The sequence below is a fragment of the Aedes albopictus genome, chromosome 3 (assembly GCF_035046485.1).
Source record: "Aedes albopictus strain Foshan chromosome 3, AalbF5, whole genome shotgun sequence".
In the NCBI taxonomy this organism is placed as follows: domain Eukaryota; kingdom Metazoa; phylum Arthropoda; class Insecta; order Diptera; family Culicidae; genus Aedes; species Aedes albopictus.
Window position 1 is genome coordinate 15721241 of NC_085138.1, and position 24622 is coordinate 15745862.

The 24622-nt window shown below is 39.9% G+C and overlaps 2 protein-coding genes across 2 annotated transcripts; both read left to right on the top strand.

Annotated features, from left to right (window-relative positions):
- The first annotated feature begins 6405 nt into the window (after nucleotides 1-6405).
- Nucleotides 6406-7754, top strand: LOC109418223 (integrator complex subunit 3 homolog). Its single transcript, XM_019692381.3, has one exon. The coding sequence runs from the start codon at nucleotides 6476-6478 to the stop codon at nucleotides 7658-7660; it is 1185 nt and encodes a 394-aa protein (XP_019547926.3). The 5' UTR covers nucleotides 6406-6475; the 3' UTR covers nucleotides 7661-7754.
- Nucleotides 7755-23262: 15508 nt separating this feature from the next.
- LOC109427990 (galectin-12) lies at nucleotides 23263-24415 on the top strand. Its single transcript, XM_019703647.3, has 2 exons — nucleotides 23263-23519; nucleotides 23602-24415. The coding sequence occupies exons 1-2, from the start codon at nucleotides 23425-23427 to the stop codon at nucleotides 24065-24067; spliced, it is 561 nt and encodes a 186-aa protein (XP_019559192.3). The 5' UTR covers nucleotides 23263-23424; the 3' UTR covers nucleotides 24068-24415.
- Nucleotides 24416-24622: the final 207 nt, after the last annotated feature.

The following is a 24622-nucleotide window of genomic DNA, read 5'->3' on the forward strand; positions in this document are numbered from 1 at the left end:
TGTTGTAGTGCGAATGAATGATCTCATTCTATGGGAATTCGAACCTTGTAATGTATTGTTTATTAACTCCAATTTTCTAAGCTTGACAAGGTTTTGAAGACAAACATTTGATGAGAGAGTTGACTAATAGGAAAGTCACATCAGCAAAGCTTTTACATATGCAAATGCTATCCATGGGGTCATGTCTAGCATTTAATATGTATGGCAATGACTGGTTCTTACCTAGCAGGGGTACTACAAGACCACGCGGACAATTCGATTAAAGGCTTAATTGGGGATAATATATTTTCCAGAACTGAAGGGGCATTTTTTCCGGGGTGACTGGCGAGTCGGAGAGAGTAGAAGTTTCCGTTTGTTATAATTGACAAAATAAACAATCGGACGCTTTTTCTTTCTTTGACTTGCTTGGTATTTTGTGGATTATTTTTTTTTGGTTATGGAAGGTATGCGATTCACTATTGAGCCTTAAAATTATTTTGCATCTGAATAGCATTGATATTGTCAAGTCTGTACCAACACCCTAATCCCACACCAAAATACCCTTTTCCTATCCCATGGCGTTTATGTGGTCAGCAAAGACTATTCAGCCATTACCCCTCCTTATCATCGGCTTTGGACTGACTTGCGCTCTCATTGCCCCACCAAATGCTGCAAAATGAAAATGAAAATGAAAATGATAATCATCGATCAAGTTTAAACAATTTTTAAACGGACAGATTTGCTGTTTGGAAATTAAAACATCTCAAAATAAACGAATATCCAAGAAAACTGTTTACCTAATGCCGAAGAGAAGATCATCATTCCTACCAAAACAAAATCACGATACAAGTTCAGCGATATACATGTATTGATAAAACTAGCTTTATACCTGCTACACCGCGCTCAAACTGGGTGTAGCATTTTCTTGCACCGGTGCCAATCGGGTGTCAAAACAGAACAGTACCTGCGAATAAACGAACGGTTTCGGTGCAAGTTTGCTACACCCGGTGGCAAAGCGGTGCAGGCGGTGCAAATAAACGAATTCGACATGAGCATCTTCGGCGCTAGTGGGTTATTTGTTTCTTTATCACCGTTTCTGTCCCACTGTGCAATCGCAAACAGGCAGTGTGGAGCTTCCACTTTTCTCCATTTTCTCCATCCAACAAATTTCTAGCTCGCTCTGCTGTCGTGATTTCTCCGAATGCTTGTCCTGTAAAACGTGTTTGGCAACATCCTGCTACGACGACGACGAAGGCTTGATATCCTTGAAACCGCATTCACAAGCCCATTTGGATAAGTAATTCCTACTAATTTCGAGGCTTGCTCTTGAAAAAAAAAAACTCACGCAGTTTATTATTTATTTTGGGAATATAAAGTGAAACGAGAAAGTTTGCTGAATAACCCCCTCCCCCGGATTAAAATGTTTCTGCGGCAACCGTCGTCGTCGACCGCCGACATGGGGTGTATGGGGGTTGTGTGGAGCGGCTGCGACTTCAATGAAAGCACAGCGACGATTAACGCGCGCGCCTGGGAAATGGTTTGCGGCAGCAGCCCACCCGTTGTAAGAGTTAATTTGGAGTTAATTATTTTCACTTGAACAATCAAACCACCTCCACGGGACCACCCACCGGTGATGATGCTTATCATCGCGTGCCGCAAGGACTCGCGTGCGCTCGCTCGCTCGGTGGGGTTGGATGGTAACAGATTGAGTCAATTGTTTCACGGGGGCTGATAAGTGGGGGTCGATTGACGCGTTTTTTTGTGTGTCACATCAAAGGGATTCCTACGAGCTTTAATTTTTTTCTTAATTCTGCTACTTGTGGAAGGGATTTCCCATTAAATTTTAAGCAAATAAATCAAACACAACAGAGAGAACCTGTCTTCGGATGTCACAGGCAAACCTAGTGGAACGACATGCTCCTGAACAAATTTACATTCGATTTATTTCTCGATTAGATAATACCCGACACCTATACTCTAGTTTCCGACGGACGACATTCCATGCAGTCAGGTGAGTGTGCAAATAATAGCCCTCCGGAGGGAATCTTACTCGTCTTCATTATTCTTGGCACCATCTCCACCGGTGAAAGCGGGAAGAAGTGTGCACATTCAACTGTTTCTTTACCATCTGCTTCCAAGAGCTGTCTCTCACGACAAAAAAGACGCCCGAAGGAATTTCCAGCACCCGGCTGTCGTTGGTCGGTGTGTTCCGTTTGGAATGTTGAGTTAAAAGACTTGGGTACGGAGAAGATAGTATTGTTCTAGGGTCGCCCTTCCAAGGAATGGGAGTTAGTTTTGGTATGACATTCTATTTGATTTTAGACTGACAATGTTGTGTGGGTGGGAGTATAAAAACATCCCGCTGGGAGCGGTGTGAAGTTGTGCTAAGAAAACTATACTCCCAACTATTGAGCTAGCTGTGGCTGTGAGGATTGAACATTCTTGATCTAGGAGTATATTTGGCTACGTTGATATGATATGTTAATTTCTTATATATATTTATAATTTCCACAGATGGGTTTGTTTAAGCTAAAAAAACTGATCTATTAATCTTTTTAACTTCTACATGAGACGTTGTAGTTCCTGAGATTTCTTCCGCGCTTTCTCCACAAACTTATTCTAGGATTCATCTTGGATTTCCTTCTGTGATTCCACAGTAGCTCTATCTGAGATTGTTTTTAGGTTCCTTCAAAAGTTCCCTATGGATTCTTTCTGAAATTCCTAAAAGCTTCCCCCAGGAACTCTTTTCAGGATTCCACCAGAGATTCCTTCTGGGACTTCAAGAGATTTCTCAAGGACTTCCGGAAGTCCTCCAGAAGCTCTATCTAGATTCTTCTAATAGTTTCTTTTGGAATACCTTCAGAAGTTTTTGCTTTGGTTTTCGGAAGGTATTCCTAGAAAATACACCTGGAAATTCCAGCAATTTCACTTGGGATTTCTTCCGGAGTTCTCTCAGGAATTTCTTAAAATATTCCTGCAGAAACTTTTTCCAAAATTCTGTTTGGGTTTCCTCCCACGACCTTGTGCGAGATTCCTCCCGGATTCTTCAAAAATTCTTTCTGAGATGCTTCCAGGAATCCTGCAAGAACTTCTTTCTGAGATCTGGTTTTCCAAAAACTTCTGCAGAATTATTTCCAGGAGCTCCTTCGAAGATTTTTTGTGTAATAGCTTCTGGGATTGCTTCAAGAATTCTGGGAATTTCTTTTGGACTTCTTTCAGGAATTGCTTCTGGAATTTCTTCAACAACTTCTTCGTGGATTTATTCGAGAACTTCATCCAGAATTCCTTTGGAAACTCTTTTCGGGATTGTTCCGGGAAGTTCCTCTGGAATTCTTTCAGAAACTGCTTCCGGGATTTCTTTGGGAACTCTTTCCAGGATTCATCTAGGAATTCTTTTTTTTTGGTTTCCTTCAAGAATTCCCTCTGGAATTCCTGCATATCCTTCTGGAATGCTTTCGGATGTTTTTGATGGACATCCTCCAATAGTTTTTTAGGGAGTATTTTGAGAATGGCCTTCCTCATGAAGTTCCTATAGGATTTATTTGAGAAAAGCTAGTTCCTTCTGGTTTTCCTCAAATAGGAGTTTCTGGAGGAATCTCAGATGAAACCTTTTGGGAATCTCAGAAGATATAAGGAATCACAGAACAACAAGGAATTCTAATCAGTTTCGTACCTTTTAATTTCGCCCTATGCTTTGTCAAAGGATAAGCAACATAGGGCGGAATTAAAAGGTACGAAACTGATTACACTCATTCAAAGAGGGTATTCTGCTTAGAGGGTTCGAAAAGGAATTCTAAATAAACCCTGGAAGAACCTTATCAAGAACGCCCTAGAAATCGCACAATAAACTCCTGCAGGAGTTCTGATACAATTTTTAGAGAAACCGCGAAAAAAATCTTGGGGGAATCCTGGATGGAATGCCTGTGGAATCCCAAAAGGACCTCATGGAGGGGTGCCACCGTGCCGTTATGAAGTCATAAATCGTCCAAGAACTCCTGGTGGAGGAAAACCAGGAGGAACTCCCTGGAGTATTTCTTCAAAGAAATCCTGTAGGAACTTAATGAGGAATGCCATATAAAAAATCTGCATAAACATTTTTTCAAAATACTCCCCCCATAAACTATTGGAAGATGTCCATTGGAAACATCTGGTAGAATTCAAGAATGAACTTCTGGAGGAATTCCAAAAGGATTTGTAGGAATTCCAAACGGAACTCTTGGAGAAAACTGAAAAAGAGATCCCAGATGAATCCTGGAAAGAGTTCCTGAAGAAATCCCGGAAGAATTGTGAAATAATTCCAGAAGATCTTCCCGGAACAATTCCGGCAAGAGTTCCCGAAGGAATCTGCGAAGAAGTCCTGAAGAAATTCCACAAGCTATTCATGACAAAAACGCAGAAGAAATTCCCGTAATTCTTGAGTCAATCTCAGCAGTACTTACTGAAAGAGTCTCGGAAGGAGCTCCAGGAAGAATCCCGTAGGAGTTCTTGGAGGAAACCGGAAAGAAGTTTTTGTAGGATTCCATGAAAAATCTCAGAAAGAGTTCTTGAAGAAATCCCAGAAGGAACTCCGGGAGGAATCTCGCATGAAATTCACGGAATGAATTCCAGACAGAATTTTTATAAGGAGTTCCTGAAGCAATCTCCGAGAGAACTCCAAGAGGAATTCTGCAAGAAATCCCGGGTGAAATTACTAGAACTTCCAGACATATTTTCGGCAAGTCAAAAAACAAACTTTTAGGAAAATCTAGGATGGAAATCCTGGAGGATTCCGGGAACTCCCTGATAAATTCCGAAAGAAATCCCTGGAAGTCACAGAAGGAATCTCTGAATGAATCCTGAAAGGAGTTCTTGAAGCAACTTTTTGGGAATCCCAGAAAGCATCCTAGAGGGAATAACGATTGAGAGTAATCCATAGAATAAATTTGTGGAGAAACCACGGAAGAAATTCCCGGAGTGATCTCAGGGAAAATGGCTGAAGTAATCCTAGAAGGAATTACTGGAGGAATCTCGGAATTAATTGCTAGAGAAATTTTGGTAGGAATATTGAACAAATTTGCTTCGTGGAGCAAAGGTCGAGTATGTAGGAGGGATGTGGTAGAGATATCACTCCAGACAACATTGTGTACTAGCCAGGATCCAATGCAGCAAGGGAGAGATCATCATCCCTCTTTCTATTACATATAAAGAGTTTGTCTGATGAGTAGCAATAAAGCTGGATTTTTGTTTTGTGAGTTGTAAAACTCTTTGTCTTAGCAATGAAATGATGCAAACAGCGTGGGTTGGGTATTGTGGAAAGGAAATTTGTCAAATTTGCTGCTGTTTAAGCAGAGCTTGGAGTTCAGAGTGTGCATGTATTGCGAGGCAAATTTTTACTGGAAGACAGGAAAAAGATGTTTTCGTTTTTAATGTTGTTTTTTATCATGGCATCTGACATTGATTGATTTGTCTTTATTTCAGAGACTTTCAGCCCTTGGCTGGTTCGTCTCTCTCATCTGACATTTAGTTTGTAGTAGTAAATAGATAAGGAATGAATTATATTCCAATAAAATTGTAATTTTCTCAATTTCCTGTAAGATATTGATCAGAATTTGTTATTTACTTTGCCATTTCTTTAAAAAGATTTTATTTTATTTATGAAGAGAAGATAATTGTACAACGGACCCTTATTTCAGTATCATACTAACTGCCCATAACTGCATATTTGTAACATTTGCATATTTTGCTGGTATTGAGTTAATATCGGGAATCATCATAAAATCACAAGTGCTTTCGACCACCTGAATAAAAAAATCAAGTTTGTTCTAGGATTTATGAAAAAAATACCAAGCCATTTTGTCTCATTGAGCAATGTAACCGCATAACAGTCACACTAGGAAAATAGATAGGCTTTAAAACGTGACATCAATCATACTGAGGTTCGATTTATTTTTTGACAATTCCCCCAGCATACAGGAACTGCTGTAGAAAATTTGATTGCTATACGACTGATGACAAATTTATGAGAAATTTTTAAAATTTCGATTCATTCCTATACTATTCAAAGTTTCAATTTTGGGTTCCATTTTCTCCAATGCCTACTTTTGTTGAATGTTACTGTTATGCGGTTATGGGCAGCTAAGGTAAAATAAAAATTGTATTTTACTCCGCTAAATCAACTTCCGTTTTATTCGAATGAGCAACTTCACTTAAAATAACATATTTAACCACCTCGTGGGCAAACGGATATCACATACACATGCTGTCACATGGGTCGGAAACCGGAAGCCCAATTGTTCTCAACTTTCACATATCGGACCATGCATCCGCCTCGCTGATGTACAGCTCATTTATGACTGAATGGCAAAACTCATTCCGCATTTAAATTATCTGAAAACATTCATTCGGGCTCCTATCAAGATAGAACATCCACGAAGTTGGTCATTTAAATTGCATTCCCTAATTGAATGAAACATAAACGATTGTCTCTTCTCTCGGTTACTCTTGCAGATCCATCAAAATGACTGAGGAAGTTCAAACACAGTCGCACACCCAGCAATCCCAACAGCAGCAACAACAATCCAGTCAACCCCAGCAAAAGCAACGGTTAGGCCCCAACGACTATCGCAACTCGGAATTCGTTTCCAAATTGATGGCTGCCAATCCACCGTATTTGTTCGCTCCGGCAATTGGACCACACAATTTCTTCTTCAGCGAAATGCTTCGGTCCCTTGTTGCCAATAAGAGGAATGAAAGTTTACGAAACGCCGAACAATTGCATCATCAACAACAGCAACAGGCTCAGGCCCAAGCTCAGGCCATGTCGCTTCCTGCCCGGCGACCAAGAAAACGATCCTGGTCGCAGCACCGTTTGTACTCAGAATCCCCGAAGGAAAGTAAAGATTCGGAAGAGAAACCCACCGGACACCCGGAAAAGCCGCTGGAACTGACCAACAAGCTATCAGCATTCTCCAGAAACATCACCTCAAAGTACGAGGAATCCATTGAAAACTTCAAACCTTCCCCAGATGCGAAACCTCCAAATGAGAAACCGTCAATGAATGCAAACCTAATTCCAGATCCACTGACAGCATCCATGCCACCGTCTGATTTGATTCTTCCCCCTCCACCACCGGTATGGTATCCACCCCTGTACCCACCGTATGGAATCGATCCACTGCATTTCTTCATAGATCTTCGCGTCTCAGGGCATATCTACGACCGCAAGAAAGAGTCCTCTTCCCCCAACTCGGACGGCATCAAAAGCGAACATTCCAAACTGATCGGCTCCAACGATCGACAAGGATCCGCCTTCAGTGTTCCCAAACCACGCGATGGTCTCAAGCCAAACACGGCAGCCATCAATCTAGCTTCGCCACCTCTTCCGGCAGATGGGGACGAGAAGACGCCCAAAGATCCGTCGGCCCTATTCCTCAGCGAGTTCAAGGAGAACAAGTACGACATTATCAAGAACACCAACTATGTTATGCAGAACTTGCCACGAATCTACGGTGATTTGAACTCTCCGCCAAAGGATGGTACAGTTGGGGATGATGAATTGAGTGGCAATTTGAGCGACGATCAACTGGACTGCCACTCGGTGGGTTCGAACGAGGATTGCTCCGGCGAGGATGGGAAGTTTCGCGACTCGGATCTAAACGTGATATCGGATGAAGATGAATCCATTGCAGTGGACGAGAATTAGACTCTGTAGTGAAATATTCTTCTATTTGTAACTTATTCAAATAATAAACGTTGTTGATGTGTTGAAAGCTCTGAATAAAACTCTTAAGAACCTATGGTTTTGTAGTTTGTTATTTTTGGGCTATCTTTACCCGTTTTTCATTGATAGGTTTTTCATCATCAGTTCAATCAGTTATTTATAGTTCAACATCAAATTCATGATATCATAATACTGCGTCAACAATTTGCCGCCATAATACTTGATTTGCATCTTCTTATCTCCATCTTCGGTCACGCCGAATGTTCGCCAGATCACGCTCCATCTGATCTTCAGCCAACATTCTTGAGCAGGCATTCTCGCAACATGCCCTGCCCACCGTATCCATCAAACTACACCCATGTTCAGGATGTTGGTTTCGCCGTTGTAAAGTATTCAGGGAATAAGGAGAAGGCGTCTAAACTATACTTATTTATTCGAGAGTAGATAATGGAATGAACTGTTTAACAAAATAACAAACAGGGTTGCCTTGATGATTTCCGGTTGCTTGTTTATTCCGCTTGGCAACTTCCGGGTTCAAAGCATGACTGGCTATGCCACAACTACTCCCCCTCCTAACGCCGTGGTGGTCGAACAACTCGGTTATATCTCGTAACGTAAGCTCCATTCGGTTGATTGGTCGGATTATCCTCCACATCGTCTTCAAGAGATACATAGCTTGCGTCCGAGTCGGCGTCGTCGTTGTTATTCCCGTTACAGTGGCCGTTTGAGATTCTCCTATCTTCTTCATAGTCATCATACGGATACTTCAAAATTTGATGAGATCGTCGCTTGATAGTACCAAGTTCCTCGGATGAGCATTCGTAGAGTACCGCTCCAAGTTTTTTCAAAATTTTTCCTCGTATCCAAGATGCTTTTTTCGGGTTTCTGTAGTCTCGCACGTACACAGTTTCTCCAACGGCAAATGTTTCTTGTTTCTTTCTGTTATTTACCTTCTGGATTGTGTCGTCCTGTCGTCTTGTTGCATCAAACTTCAAGGTATCAAACCTCAGCCTCATTTCTCTGCCGAACATCAGTTTGAATGGACTTTCCGCTGTCGTCGCATGTTTCGAAGCCCGGTACATTTCCAGAAAAGAGCTGATCATGATGGACGTTGATTTCTTCTGGAATGCTGGATCATTACTGAGCTTCTTCAAAGCAGTCTTCACTGTTTTCACAGCATTCTCTGCAGCACCGTTCGAGCATGGGCTGTATGGCGCCGTTCGCAAATGGTTGATTCCTCTTGATTTACAAAAGTTTTGAAATTCATCCGACGTAAACGCTGTTCCATTGTCGGACACCAAAGTTGAAATTGAACCAAATCTTGAAATATACTCACACAGTTTCTCGATTGTTTCTTTTGAAGTCAAAGTGCGCACAGGAAAAGTTTCAATCCATTTGCTGTAGCTATCAACCATCACGAAGAAATCCGATCCGCGGAAGGAAAAATGGTCCACGTCAAGGTTGTTAACCGATAAATTATCGCCAGTTAACTCAACGCAAACTCGATAACGATAAAGGTTGCTCGATAATCTTTCGATAACGATAACCAAACGATAAATCAACGCGAAGATCAACGTACCTTCGATAATTTTGCGATAAATCTAGTTACCCTAGTGACGGCATCAACAACAGCTCAGATCGCGAAGAAAATTTTTCGGAGACGTTATCGAGTCGATAATTTCCACAGTTAACTGTATCGCCGATGACGTCTCCGCCTGAAGACGTTATCGTTATCGACGATAAACGATAACAGACGTTAACTTTATCGCCGATAACGATAATTTATCGATTAACAACCTTGGTCCACGTGTACTCGGTCTCCTGGTGCAGATGTCAGTCGCCACGGTGAGACAGGATCGCTTCTTTCGGGTCTTTGCTGGATACACAGCTCGCACTTCTTTCCGAGGGTCTCGATATCGTAATCCAAACATGGCCACCAGAAATACGATCGGGCCATACTCTTCATTTTCACGATTCCCAGATGTACCTTGTGAAGTTCGTCCAGCAACATCTTCCTCAATTTGGTGGGAACCACGATACGATAACCCCAGAGCAAAACTCCTTCCTCAAATTGTAAAGTATTCAGGGAATAAGGAGAAGGCGTCTAAACTATACTTATTTATTCGAGAGTAGATAATGGAATGAACTGTTTAACAAAATAACAAACAGGGTTGCCTTGATGATTTCCGGTTGCTTGTTTATTCCGCTTGGCAACTTCCGGGTTCAAAGCATGACTGGCTATGCCACAGCCGTAGACAACAGCGAGCTCGTCGTAGTCCCCGTCGATATTCGAATCAACAGGACAACCCGTCATCCTTTAAATACGCACTTCTGTACGCTGTCCTTCGTTCTTCTTCTTCTTCTTCTTTATGGCTCTACGTTTCCACTGGACTTTGTACTTTGAGCACTTCCACAGTTATTAATCGCCATTCACGCTTCGACGAGGACGTGCTGTTTTCGATGACTTCATGTTCACCAGTCAGGAGGATCTTGTCATTATCTATATCGGCTAACTGCACGAAGCCTTTGCGGCACTTCTGATCTGAGTATCTTGAGAATGCTATAGCAGTTAGATATCCTCGCACTTCACATCTTCCAGGTGACGTTTTAGCATCTGAAGTGTGTCTGCTGCTTCCACTTCTGTCTATCTGTATAGTTGCACAATTGCACATTTTCTCGAGTTCTATACTACAACTTGACTGCATTGCGTTCTTCTCCTCCAGAACTGTTCTGCACTCTTTGTCGAACCAATCGTTATGTCGACTCCGCTCTACGTACCCGATATCTCGGGCGGCTGTGTTGATTTTAACTGCTTTGACTGTAGTCCTTCAGAGGGGTTATATCGTGCATTCCATCGTCAGGCAACGCGGCTTCGACTTCGAAATTCTACGCGTTTACAATAGCGGCAGATTGCCGTTTGCTGTAATGGCTCTAGACCGTACCGGGTCGGTCGACGGTATCGTAATATTGTTTATGGAGTTTGATCAACACAATTTAAAGGATAGTAGAGCTATCGGTGACGCGGAAGGGTGAACATGCTTATTCAAAAACCGGTCTTTTTAGTTGCTATGTGGCCAAAATTCCTAGAATGTAATTTTTTTTTTTTTGAATATCTGGATTAATCCTAGGAATAATCTTTAAAGGAATTCAAGTAAGAATTTCTGGAGGAATACTTTCAGAAGGAATCCCATCTGAAATTCCTAGAGAAATCCCAAAGGAAATTCCTTCAGGAATGCAAGAACAATTCTTAGCAGATTTTTTTGATGAATCATCGGAAGATTTCCGAAAAGAATTCCTTAAAAAAAACCATGGAGATATCACAGGAGTTTCTGCAACAATTCCTATAAGAATCCGGCTGAGAAGTACTGGATAAATCGCAGAAGGAATGTGAATATCAACAGGAATGTGAATATCAGCAGGAATTCCTAGAGAAGTCATAGAAGGAATATTTGGAATCCTTGAAAAAGCGCTGGAGGAATTCATTAAGGTTGAAGGATTCGTCATTGATATAATCGTCATCATTGAAAATGCAAAAGCAGTTTTCTCGTTCAAAACTGAATCGCTTGCACAGAAAATGTATTCACTGTGCTTTATTCTCCATCCGCAACACAGTGAATACATTTTCATTGCGTAAATTTCAGTTTTGAACGAGAAAACTGCTTTTGTATTTTCAATGATGACGATTATATCAATGACGAATCCTTCAACCTTAAAGAAATCTTGGAGAAATCACTGGTAATTTAGAAGGAATCCCATGAAAAATTCATTAATGAATCTTTATCAGGCACATCCAGGGAATCCCTGGATAAATCATACCACCTAGAGAAATTATAACCTCTGGAGAAATCTAAAATCAACATTGAGCATGAGCATAGATGACCGCACAATTCGTAGTTGCTACTCCGTGATTGACCAGAGCAATCGGAATTGCACAAGGAACCAATGAATAGGGCTTGGTCTGGAGAAATCTAAAATCAACAATGATTAAAAAATGGTAATGCTGTGTGAAGGTTTTTTTTTTCTTATTCAGAAAAAAAAACCAACAAAATCTGGTCAAACATCTGGCAAAACTTGATGATGGACTGAATAAAATATTAATAAAGGTTTTTGAATACGCAAACAATGTTTATTATTCGTTAGAAGTGTGGAAGAATACCAAACAGTCTTATTTTCCAATATCTAAAATTTATAAAAAATATGAGAAAAAAAAGAGAGAAAAAAGAATGTTTAGATAGTTATGAGCAATACATTTACATCATTAGGGCTGTATGCATTAAGAGCTGCTGTCGACAGGCGGTTTAAGTTCCTGAGATGACAATATCCCAACAACGATTTTCTCTTCAAAAAATGTGTTTGAACCAAAATGATAATCTATTTTTTTTAAATTACGTTGTAAAAATTTAGATATTTCAATAGGCTGAAGAATGATAAATTGGTCTACTAAAACTTTTCGGCACTTTTGTCAGCACGCATTTTTCACATACTACCACGCCTACCGTAGATTAGCTGCTGCCTCCACATCTTCTGAACAGCTCAAATCTGAATCAGGACTATTTGTTTCGAACTGTAAATTAGTTTAAGGGGCAGCTGCTGAAACTTATTTTGCTTATGTCTGTGCACTAGTATGGGACAAACATCAAATTCTCGCTCCAGTCGACTTTTTTGATTCCATTTAGGTCCCGTGTGAACTGTGCAAAATTTCAGCGCAATCGGTGAAACTATAATTTAGCGCAAGCGGTTCAAAGTTGTCATAGGATATACTATGGGAAAAGTTACACTTTCAGATAAAAAATCCCAGAGGTCGCCCCTTGTCTCCTTAATTCAAATCGATCAACGTTTCTTGTAGAAAAATCATTTATGAAACTTTCCTTCGAAGACCGCAAAACGATTGGATGCTTGTGGAAAAAGTTATTAATTTATTACCGATTAACCAACGAATGGCTTTTTGTATTGTTTTATTAGCAGCACTGTAAGCACGAATTAAGGAGACAAGGGGCGACCTCTGGGATTTTTTATCTGAAAGTTTAACTTTTCCCATAGTAAATCCTATGAAAACTTTGAACCGCTTGCACTAAATTATAGTTTCACCGATTGCGCTGAAATTTTGTACAGTTCATATGGGACCTAAATGGAATCCGAAAAGTCGACTGGAGCGGGGATTTATTTTTTCCATACAAGCGAGTGCCATACTACTGTGCACAACTATTTGACGATGGGAGCTCAATCATCGGTGTTACTTACTACACCATACACGCAGAAAAATGGCGCTTGTTTAAAACAATAAAACGCATGGTTGATTTTCAAACTGAGAATTTACTTATTCCAAAGTTATATTTAATTGTTTTCATTTAAAGGTTATCGATAAAAACAACCGATTATCATCATTTCATAAAATGTCAAAAATTTCATTTGTTTCAACAAAATAAAAACCATAAACATGGTCCGAAAGCACTCACACATCTATAAAATGCTAACCCCAACACGCAGAAAAATGGCGCTTGTTAAAAACAATAAAACGCATGGTTGATTTTCAAACTGAGAATTTATTTATTCCAAATTTATATTTAATTGTTTTCATTTAGAGTTTATCGATCAAAACAACCGATTACCATCATTTCATATGTCAAAAATTTCATTTGTTTCAACAAAATAAAAGCCATAAACATGATTCGAAAGCACTCACAAATCTATAATATATGCTTACCCCAACATCGCCACAACGAAGCAGGTGCAGCAAATCCATCACGCCAACTTCCAAGTGCAGCTTTGGCCGTGATGGATAACGCGCAGGTACTCACGACAGCATCCACAAAAATTTGATCGGTTTTGCCTTTTTTTTGTCTTTTTTTAGTCGTTCTCCTCCCCATCCGCTTACCGACGGTCTAAAAATAAATTTCCGAGCTGCCGCAGTTGCTGCCGTCACCAACACAATCACATTCCGGGTTTGTTAGTGGCAAAAGTGCAGTCATTTGAATCAATCTATTATTTCATGTTGAAAATACCATGTCTCTGTTTGTTTTAACAAACTGTCAAAAATTTCGACAAATGAAAATATTTGTATTATCAAACAATAGAACAGTTCAGTTTAAACTAGAAATCAGTTTGTCGCTATAGTAAACTGAAAAATCGGTTGATTTGAACTAGAATTCAATTGTGTTTACAATTTATTTTTCTGCGTGTAGCGCTGATCGGACAAAAAAATCAACGGTGATAAACATGGATGCTTGCACGTGGTTACTTTCGATACATGTTTGTGTAAGTACAAAAGATCATACTCAATAAGTTTTTTCGCAATTATAAAAAAATATATGCAACTCTTTGCAAAAATGTACGTAAAAGTATAATTTTGCAAATTGTTGCATAAATAACTATTATGCAATTCAGTATTATAATTTCTGATTTATACTAATCATTTCAGTATCGTAATGACCTGCTTTTCCGTATCGGTTAATTATGCAACTAAAATGAGTTGCATGACAAAAATTTGTATAATGTTCATAATGCAACTCATTTGAGCTGCATTATGAACATTTTGCAACTCGAATGAGTTGCATTATGAAAAAAAAAATCATTGCATAATAGTTATTTACATAACGAGTTGCAAACAGTTGATTCTTTCAGCACGAGACGTACATTTATCCAACGAGGCTTGCCGAGACAGCTAGTATCAAATAATTTTAAAACCGAACTCACATTGCAAAACAATGATTGTTATATCTGAAACCGAAAGAAATATTTACACTTTTTACTATTTAAAACCGGATTCTATTCGTCATCACGTTCAGTTTCCCTCCCTAAGAGTATTCCAAATACCAAATACTTTGAATATGTACAGTGGGCGACATCTTTGTGTGTAATGAGGCGAAATTTATGTCGCACCTTTGAGCACACCCTATCAGTGAGAATGGGAATAACATCGAATGTATATATCTATAAACACGGTTCAACACACCGTGTAAATTCAGGAAGTGTTGTCAGTTGATCAACTAGGTGATATAAAAGTAGAAAAATAAGATAATAAAAATAATAATATAATATGTGCATACTATTTTAATATATATAATTATCATTTAACATAGTAACATTTTTTCCAAAATTATAAATAGTTCATGTCAAAAGGTCAACAGTTTCAACAAATAAAAAGTGAATGGTATTTTAAAGTCTCCAGTTGGTCTAGTGCATAAGGCGAAACTGGATGCATTTCTTCATTTTTTGATTTCTGATTTTTTTTTCAAATAACGAAACATAATTTTCAAAATCGGTTCTCGTACACAAGTGAGTATGGACCAAGGTATCTTATGATTTTTCATGTGATGGGAAATATTTTACATTTTTTTTTTTGTGGAACTTTGTTTAAGAATGGTTTCTGCAAAAACGAAAAACATTTTTACCAGGAAAAAAAATCAAGAGATACCTTGATCCATACTCTACATGTGTTATGTCCAAGCTTGCAGTTCTGCATCGATTTAATATTGTTGGTATAGGGTACCGAGCAGCTACTTGGGTAGCGGCTGGTATTTTTGGCATTCTTTCGCAATAACTCATTCAATTCGAAATCAAATCACTAGAAATTTTGTACATTGTGAGATACTATACGTATCTCAGTGCATTCCAAAACCTGTGTCAATTGGTTCAAAATTAACTGTTATAGCAGAAATGTGCCCAAAATAGAAACCTTACCGAGATGGTTCCATTTCCCTATTTACCTAGTTTCGTGAAATGCTAAAAAACCATTCGGATTTATGTAGTTTGTAAATTGTGATTACTGGGTTTCTACTTCTACATAATGGCATCACTGCCATAACTGCTGGTTAAATGCATTCCGATGCATTTGTGCATCACACATACTCATTCAGCAGGTAAGTCAGCACCTGGGAAGACGAGAAATCACACAAACGTAGAAAAGCGAATCAGTAGTAGTAGAAAGCAGTCGTCCTCGCTCTGTAGCGTTGTGAATGAAAAACCAAAACAAACCACCTACATACCCTTTCAACGCCTCCCAGTACAACTCCCCGATGTGTGATTGAAGCAGATGTTGAACGTGACTTTCGAGTGGTTTGGAAACGCACTGTTTGCTGAAATGTCTTATCGCGCTTTCCTTCTAGTGTAAGCTAAACACCTGTTCGAAGCAGACCGTCGTCGTAAAATTGCTTCAATCTGTGCCTTTTCAATTGATCGGGTGTTCGAATTCATTAGTTTTAAGTAGATTTCTAGTGTTCCTGAATAGAGTAGTGAGATAGCATTGCCATGTCCGATCGTGCCTTTCGAGCCTATTTGCCCAAGAAACCCGCAAGTGGTGACGAAATTCTCCTGCGAGCAAAACTAAAAGACGATGCTTCCAGGTAACAGATGTGCGATACTAATACTTCATGGTATACAACTATAGTTTTTGCTGTCAACCAGATTTTCAGTGAACTTTTGCCTGTCTCGTCCGGAAGGCATTAACGAATGTCAGACCCCACCCTACATAGCTTACCACTTTAGAACTGATTTCTTCGATGATGGGGAAAGCGTAACCATTCACAACTGGAAGAACGGAGGTATCTGGCAGCAACAGACGGAAGAATCAAATGTGTGGATCATCGATCGAAGTGCTTCGTTCTTTCTAATCTTCCGGTTCCACGAAGAATGTATCAAAGTGTTTGCGGAAGACACGCAGCACACGCCGGACTACGAGTTTGAGCATCAATTTCCTATGGAATCTATCAGAATGATAGAGCTGTGGGACGATTTTGAATATGTGGAGGAGCTAACATTCAAATACAATCGTTCATGAGGTACGTCAGAGATTTTATAGCATTCTATTTTTAGGAGTTTTAATATGTTCGCGAATTCTTTCAGCACTATAAACGCCATAACTGTGCATATCTAGTAATGCACAAATTGAACAGCACCAAAGCAGAATATATTCTCGCAATATCCATTGGATTTCCCATAAATATGTTTGCATAGGAATCACGAACCATCTTTACAACGAAATTGCGGCAGCAATCAGCACTTCTAGTCAGCTACACAGCTTACGGCAGCTACACCCACAGGAGTTGATGTTTAAGTATTACTTAAACACGTGTCTCCGGCTTGATCTCTCTTTAACCAATGCCATGAAATGCATTCTCCGATGGCGAGCAGCATTTCCAAACTGTCAACAAACACACTTTTAACAATCAATCAGTATATGTTAGTGTGGTTGGTAAACACTGACCAAAATGTAACAGTCGTAGGGTGACAAGTACCTACATTAAGTTGCAAAATATAGGTGTGGAATAGAAATACAAATTGTCGTTATCAATGATAAGGTGCACTGATTAGAAATCTCGACTTGAAACAATTCCCTTCTACGATGATTCATCGCTTGGTTAGGCCTGTGATGTAAACACAATCAAATGTTTTGTAATTACGGAGGTAGTTAGATGAATGGAAATTGCTAGCTCTGAAATAACTTGTATCAACATGACCAGCATTGATATTTCTTTGGAATGTGTCTTCGCACATAGTACAGCAGTTGAGGAAACTAGATCATTACTAAAATGTACAGAACGAGATGTTCAGAGGTTTTTCAAATCGATTTTGAGTTTTTTTTTCTTCGTTGAACATTATAGCGGAAATGTACCCTGATATTCAGACAACTAAATTAGACAGCGACCGAAAATACTATTATAGATAAAAAAAATCTATGTAATTTGCCAAGAGACCAACGATCATCTCTCGTTTGTCGGGTGACGATCACTGCGCCCAGATTTTGGGACTGTTGTGATATACCCTTTTGCTATGATGATGCGTCCAAACCCATTGAAACCAAAATGCTCAACGCCTACCAAGAGACCTGTTTAACTAAATTTAGTTCGAGCAAAGATGTTCCATGATGGAATAAAGCTTAGAGAAACTGCGCTTAGGAATTCAACCGCGTCAAACGAACCGTCGATTGGAGCACGGTAAGTCAGTTATGGCTTACCTTACGGCGTGTTCATTCCTTCTCGTCAGGTGGATCCAGCATTCCAACCGGCCAAATGAATGATCTGACAGGCTCCGGAATCTATGCTCCTAGAACAAAAATCTCTGCCCACTTGGAAATATATGCAATACTAGGAAGTGTGTTACAGCCTGAGGAGAGTATAGATTTGCAAAAATATGTATTACAGTCAAGCGGTACCTAAGTCGCGTAACAACTGCACTTGTAACTCAAAGCTAGTGTGGGAATGCATTCTGGCTTTGAAAAACTTATTCATACGCAATCGAATCTACCTTTATTGAAACCCAGGACATACGGGTCTAGAGGGAAAAAAGATCGCTGATGATCTAGCCAGGAATGGAACGAATGAAAGCTTCATTGGCCCTGAGCTCTTCTGTGGGAATCTGACTGCTCTCTCTGTAAAAAAAAAGAACTGAATAAACATATGGTCAGTCAAATCACATCAAACTGGAATGCACTTTCCCATATAAGTCAATCCAAAAGGCTAGCATCGATATTCCGTCAGAAACATGCTAGTGTTCTATCAGAAATATTTAGACCGATTTTCTGACGAATATAGTTTTCAGACGTGGGCTTGTCACCAAAAAGCCAAGTTACAAATGTTATTGTTTTTAGGAGAAACAGTAACAGAAACTCACTTCACGTTTATATTGGACCTCTCCAGATTTAGTGTTGGTGGCTGTAGGTTACAGGCGTTCCATTTCCTATGGTACTCTTCAACAGAATCCTGGGCTTGCTGTAATTTTTCAACCACAACATTGGCATCACGATGTGACACAAGAAATCCGGTATCGTCAACAAAAAAGTAATACTCCACTCCGTCTACTTGAACAATGTCGGCAGAAAAAATATTGTACAGGACAGGACTAAAACCAGAGCCTTGCGGTACACCAAAAGGCACGGATGTTCGCTCCGAAGTACAGTCATCAACCGATACTTGGAAAGATCTGTCCTTGAGAAAGTTCTGGATCATTTTCAAAAGGAGCATGGGAAAGTTCCCGAGGTGCATTTTGTGCAGAATAGCGTCATGCCATACCGAGTCGTATGCCTTTTCTACGTCCAGGAGGATCAGACCCGAAGAGTTACCTTGCTGAAAGTTACCCCTAATCTGTTTCACCAAACGCACGATTTGGTGACTTGTAGAGTGACCCTTTTGGAAGCCAAACTGTTCATGTGCGATGATGCGAGTTGTTTCTAAGTGTTGATCGATACGTTCAGTCTAAAAATGACAGTCGAAATAACTTCCGAAAGCTATTCCTGTTTTTTTTTCACGTGGTCTCTACTAGAGTACTTCCAAGATTTCTTCCAAAGGTTTTTTTTTGTTTAGTGAGACTTTACCTCTAGGGCATTCGTCTCTGAAACCAAAGGTTTTCCCGATATGCTTCCAGAGTTTATCATTGGATTCCTCACTGCGAACCTTCCTAAATTCATCCAAAGCTGCTCCTTCAGGAATTTCTTTATGTGGTTTTTTGGGTAAGGTTTCCAATTATTTCTCTCGATATTTTTATGAGATATTTTCTAAAGTTCTTCCTGGTATTTCTTCCAGAGAGTTTTCGGACATTTCTTTTGGATTTCCTCGTAGGATAAGTCCCTCCCAATATTTCCTCTCAGAACTTTTTTTCCGAGGTTTCCCAGTTTTCATCAGGATGTCCTCTGAAATTTCTTGAGCTTGAGCTTGAACTTGATTGACCGTCCGTATATGCTACTCCAGTATCGCCAGACCAGCTACACTCACACAAGGAACCACCAATGAGATATCTGCCGGGGACTAGCAGGCATCTTCAGTGTTTGAGCGTTGCTGATCTTCTATTTTTAGGCGACAATGGCGCCTGCCACGTCAGGTTGCAGGTCAATGTGGGGAAGGGTAAGGGAGTGATGATTGCAATCGTTTGTATCCACATCTGACCGAATATACCTCTGCGTCAGCACAAATTCATGCGGATGTTGGAGTGTTGGTGGGACTTGGTTGGCAGAAGGTTCACACATTGGTGTGTGGATACCAGGGTAAGGTGATAGACTTGTATGTTTTTATTATTTTGAAGATGTGCGACACAATTCGCATGATTACAAAACTTGTAAGCGTCTTCTAATAGGATTCAGACACTGAGCTATGAAAGTTTGGAAGGCAAGGAAACGGCTTTTTCAACCCGTTTCTGTTCTAGCGATGACTATGAACATGTGAATATACATGAGTTGCATAAGTAGGGAGCAGAGAGAAAGTATATAGAAAGATACAAAGTAGGAGGAAAGGGACGGGCCAGGGATTGAACCCAGCACCTTCTGCATTTCAATCAGAAGCGGTAGCCACTAGACCACCAAGCCCGTCATCATCAGGATGTCCTCTGAAGTTTCTCTCCGATTTTTTCCAATATGTCTTTGCGGAGTTTCTCGAATAAAACTCCTGGAAAATTCCAGGAACTGGATAAATGAATAAAGAAATCCGAAAAGAAGCTACCAGCATTTCGGAACTGTTCTGGTAGAGATGGAAGAATGCTGGGAATAATCCCAAAGATCACTGGAAGAAATCCGATAATCAACTACGAGGAAAAACCTGAAAAAAGCTCTGAAAAAAATCGTGGGAAGAATTTCATGAGCAATATCAGCAATAGTTCCTGCAGAAATCCCAGAAGGCACTCTGAGAAAAATCTTAGGAGAAAGTCTAGGGTAAAATCAGAAAATCCCCGAATGACATCCCAGGACTAACAGCAGAAGTAGTGAATCAAAATTCAACCATCGCGCAACAATAATGACAACCAGTATTTGTTGCAACTATGCTCCCAATGCGACATAAGTTTGTCCCAACTTGAAAATAATAGGATAAACATCGTACACCACGAGTTTGGAGATTTTTGGGCCTTGCATTGCGATTTTCGAACGGTAACTTCGATTCGGTAAACACTGCAACTCTGTTGAAGATCTATCGTCAAACAGTTTCGACTTTGGGTTAGTAATAATTGATTATTCACGAGTTGAAAAGTACACAACAAATTCAGCTTCCGTTTTGTCTGCAACAAAAAATGTCGAGATCATGTCTTCATCTGTTACCAGTAGGGATAAAGAGTAATCGTCGCGCGTTCTTTGTTGCTTGTTTTGTGCCTGTTTTGTCTGACAATTCTCTTCACTTAGCAGAAGTAAAGTACCGGGAGAAACTTCAAGAGTTATCTCTGGTGAAACTTCAAAAGAAGTCTCGCAAGAACCTTCAGGAAGTAGCCCAACTGAAACTCCTTTTAAAAAATCAGGAAGAAGCTCTAGAGTCTAGAAAAAAGCACACGAAAATTTCTCAAAAAAAATCTAGAAAAACATTGGAAGAAATCCCGTGAGGAACTCCTGCAAAAAAAAAAATCATGAAAACTCTTTAAGAAATTCTAGGAATAACACCTGTAGTAATTCTGAGCGAAATCCTGGGAAATCTTCTGGGGAAGTCCCAATTGAAACACCCGAAACAGTCACGAAAAACCTTTAAGAAGCAGAGTAATCCCTAGAGAAATTTCAAGAGAAGTTCCGCGACAACATGTGCGATATATTTTTAGTGAAACTCTTGATCTCTGGATAATCATGGTAGAAACCCTACAAACATATCTTTGAGCAAAACGCAGGAGGTATCCCATGATGGACTCTGGGAGCAATGCCGGGAAAATCGCTAGAAGACATTCTGGAAAGAAACTCTGTAGGATCCCCGTGATAAATTCCAGGAGAAACGGTCGGATTTAGGGAATTTCGGAAGTTTCACAAGGAAGAATCCCGATAAGAATTATTCGAATCTTTTGAAAATACTGGTAGGAACTAGGGAAGTTTTTCGGCTTCCTCAAACAACTAAACACCGAAGCGTCGGATGAAGAGCGATATTTTGTCGTTTGATTGCGTTTGGTGACTGCGAAGCCGAAAAACTTCTCTGGTAAAAGCTCATGTTCGGAAGAAGGTAACATTACATACATGTTTGAAAACTTTTTATCCATACCAACAGCAATGTAGTAAACTCTGTGGATTCTACTCCTAAGTTGATCTACAAGTATTTAGTAAACTTCGCCGAATGGTTTAAGATCAATAAATCTGTTATTTGACTTTACGAATAGAGCGCATTTAGGCTACTTAGGAATACACGGTTGACTAATATGCCCTGAATCATACCCTATAGCCCGTGACGAGTATGAGGTTCAATCGGATGTCCTAAAAGGTATGAATCAAGAGGAACTGTACCGCATGGAAAGTGCTGCCCTACTGACATCACATCACATTACATGAAACGTTTCCGGAACCGTTCGCCTAGCAGTTGGTACTGTGTGTGCTATAGCAGTTCGTCAACCGTGACACGGTATTCCTCGAAGTAGGAGGAATTTCAGCCGAATCCAACGTCAAACTAGTGCCAGCAGCGTCCGTGTTGAGTACATACACCTACATACCCTTCAATCAAGCACAAGTGAAAGCATTTAGGCCCTGTCCATAAACTACGTAGACTTTTAGGGGTGACAGGGGGGGGGGGGGGGGGGGTCTGGCAAAAGTCTACGCTCCATACAAATTTCTAAAATATTGTATGAACAAATGTCTACGATAGGGAGGCGGGGTGCTTGGTTCCAAAAATGAGTCTACGTAGTTTATGGTTAGCGCCTTATAGACTCTGTAGGGCCACCTCGTGCATTCTGTTTCTGAATGTGCCTTTTTACTGGGAAATACCTACGTCTCATTTCAATAGTTTATTGACTCTTTTCGTTACACGTACGACAGAGCTAGAAAAAGTCCCATTGTAGTTCTTAGACGCCGTTCACAAATTACGTAACACTTCAGCGGAAGGAAAGAAGTAGACTCGCGCTAAAACTACATATTACAAAACATGTATTACGAGAGAAAAATGCGATAAAATGATAATTTCACCGTTGCATAATAATTGAACGCTACATCACGTATGTTAACGTATGGCCGCCGTCAGGCGTGTGCTTCCCTCCCAGAGATTTATTCCTGGAACGCTCAATTTCCCCCATGGTACATTTCTTCCGACGATAATTATTGTAATTAAGTCGTCTATTTAGTTGGCCTAGGCTGAGAATGCTAATGTGCTAAGTAGGCATTAATACTTGTTTCTCCACCGTCCGTCACGGATGGACTTCGATTTGTTTGCTCAAGTCGGATGAATATATTCCTCTCGCGGTTACTCTTTTTTTGTTTGTACATAAGTGATATATCTTCGAATACCGCAGGGTACATAGTTCAGAGTTTACAGTTATTTCCAATATTTTTTTAGTTTTCAAGCAGTTTAATTTTTTATTGCATACCAAGCTTGTTATTATCGATGCATTCAATTAAAAAAAAATTGGAGCATTATCCTTTTGAGACAATTTAAGTAGAATCGAAGTCTTTTCTAAAAATGGTAGCAACCATTATTTCACAACACATTCTATAACATAGCTCACATAAATACACATAGTCAATAAAAATCAATTTACTTAAAGTAACAGGGGTTCTCAAAGCATTTTCAAAATTTTGATTCAATTCCATTCTGTCTCGAACTCATAGGTATAGGCAGTTTTTATATTAATTTCTGTGAAATATCGTATCGCCACCCACGGATAATGTTCAGTATGCCTCTCTTTTCGTCTCTATCTTACAAAATATTTGTTAAAATGAATGAACAGCCCAGTGTAACATCCTTGACGGTAGCATGCGAGCGATATTATATACTTTCTAGCGCACCGCTCTCATGCGCTCAGTATCGGGAGAGACGCCAACTCGCAAGCATTGGCAAACCACGCGCGCGTAAAATCTGTGATATTAATCTGTAATAATGAACGATCGACCGTTCCAGGCGCAAATTCCTCGTAAACCGGCCGTCGGTGATGAAGTGATCGTCAAAGGTATGCTTAAGCCGGATGCCAGAGTGTAGGTGTTTCCAAAAATAGTGAACATTATAAACGTGATCCAAGAGAAACAAAAAGTGTAAATGATTTGCATTCCATTTTAGGTTCTCGGTCAATCTTATATTACCACAACCACCTCCTATACAGAAATCTCTTTCGGCTCCTTCAGAAAGTCCCGTGAAAAGCTCTTCAAAATGCTGCGCGTCGTTTCAAACGAGTCACAGTTGGCCCTACATTGCCTATCACTTCAAGGTGGTTTTTAATGACGATGGATCGAGTATCGTGGTACAAAACTGGAAAAATGTCGTTTGGCAAAATGAAAAACGCACTCTTAGTCACAATTTCGAGGACCGGACAAAGCCATTTACTCTCATCTTCCGGTTTCACCACGATACGATACGAGTGTTTGTAGACCACACTCACCACACTCCAGATTATGAATTCGAATACCAGCTACCACTCGAACGTATTCGAACCGTCGAGGTCTGGGATGACGTACTTTACGTGGAAGAGGTAACATTTCGATTCAAAAATGCAGCTGATCGATCTCAAGACGGTGCTTCTATGTAAGGCAACATCTGCCAAATGTCTATCTCGCTTCATTGAAAGTAAACATTTACGCTATGCAAATGTGAGCAGCTTACACCTTAGTATCTCAGTCACTAAATCTGCTTGTTATTATTGGCATTACATCAAGAAACTCGAGCCTTATTACAACCCTAAGGAAGCACCATTTGTTGAGCAGTTTGTTTATCGACGTGGATCACCGGAAAAGTTTGAGTCACGAATTGCTTGCGGATGTTGCGCGCTACCAATGCGGCATGCAACCAGTCAGTATTATCACATCGTTCTTCGAATCAATGCACTTAACACACCACGACACAAATGCAATAAAATTAAAATTTTATCGATTCCATCGACATGCTGGTTATCATCGATTCTTCTTTTCAATGGTAAGACGTATTTCCCGATGACAGTTGCCTTCAAAATTATACTACAACCAAGAATGGGTAGTTTTGCAGTACTCGGATCATATTATGACAACATTATTTGTGATACACATTTTAAGTTGATGCAATACAAATGATAATGACTAACATAAAAATAGTGGCTACAAATCTAACG

Excerpts from the sequence above, each read along its gene's own strand:
- LOC109418223 (XM_019692381.3), top strand. The coding sequence starts at position 6,476 with ATGACTGAGGAAGTTCAAACACAGTCGCACACCCAGCAATCCCAACAG.
- LOC109427990 (XM_019703647.3), top strand. The coding sequence starts at position 23,425 with ATGAACGATCGACCGTTCCAGGCGCAAATTCCTCGTAAACCGGCCGTC. Across the intron at positions 23,520-23,601 it reads CTTAAGCCGGATGCCAGAGT|GTTCTCGGTCAATCTTATAT; the intron begins GTAGGTGTTTCC and ends ATTCCATTTTAG.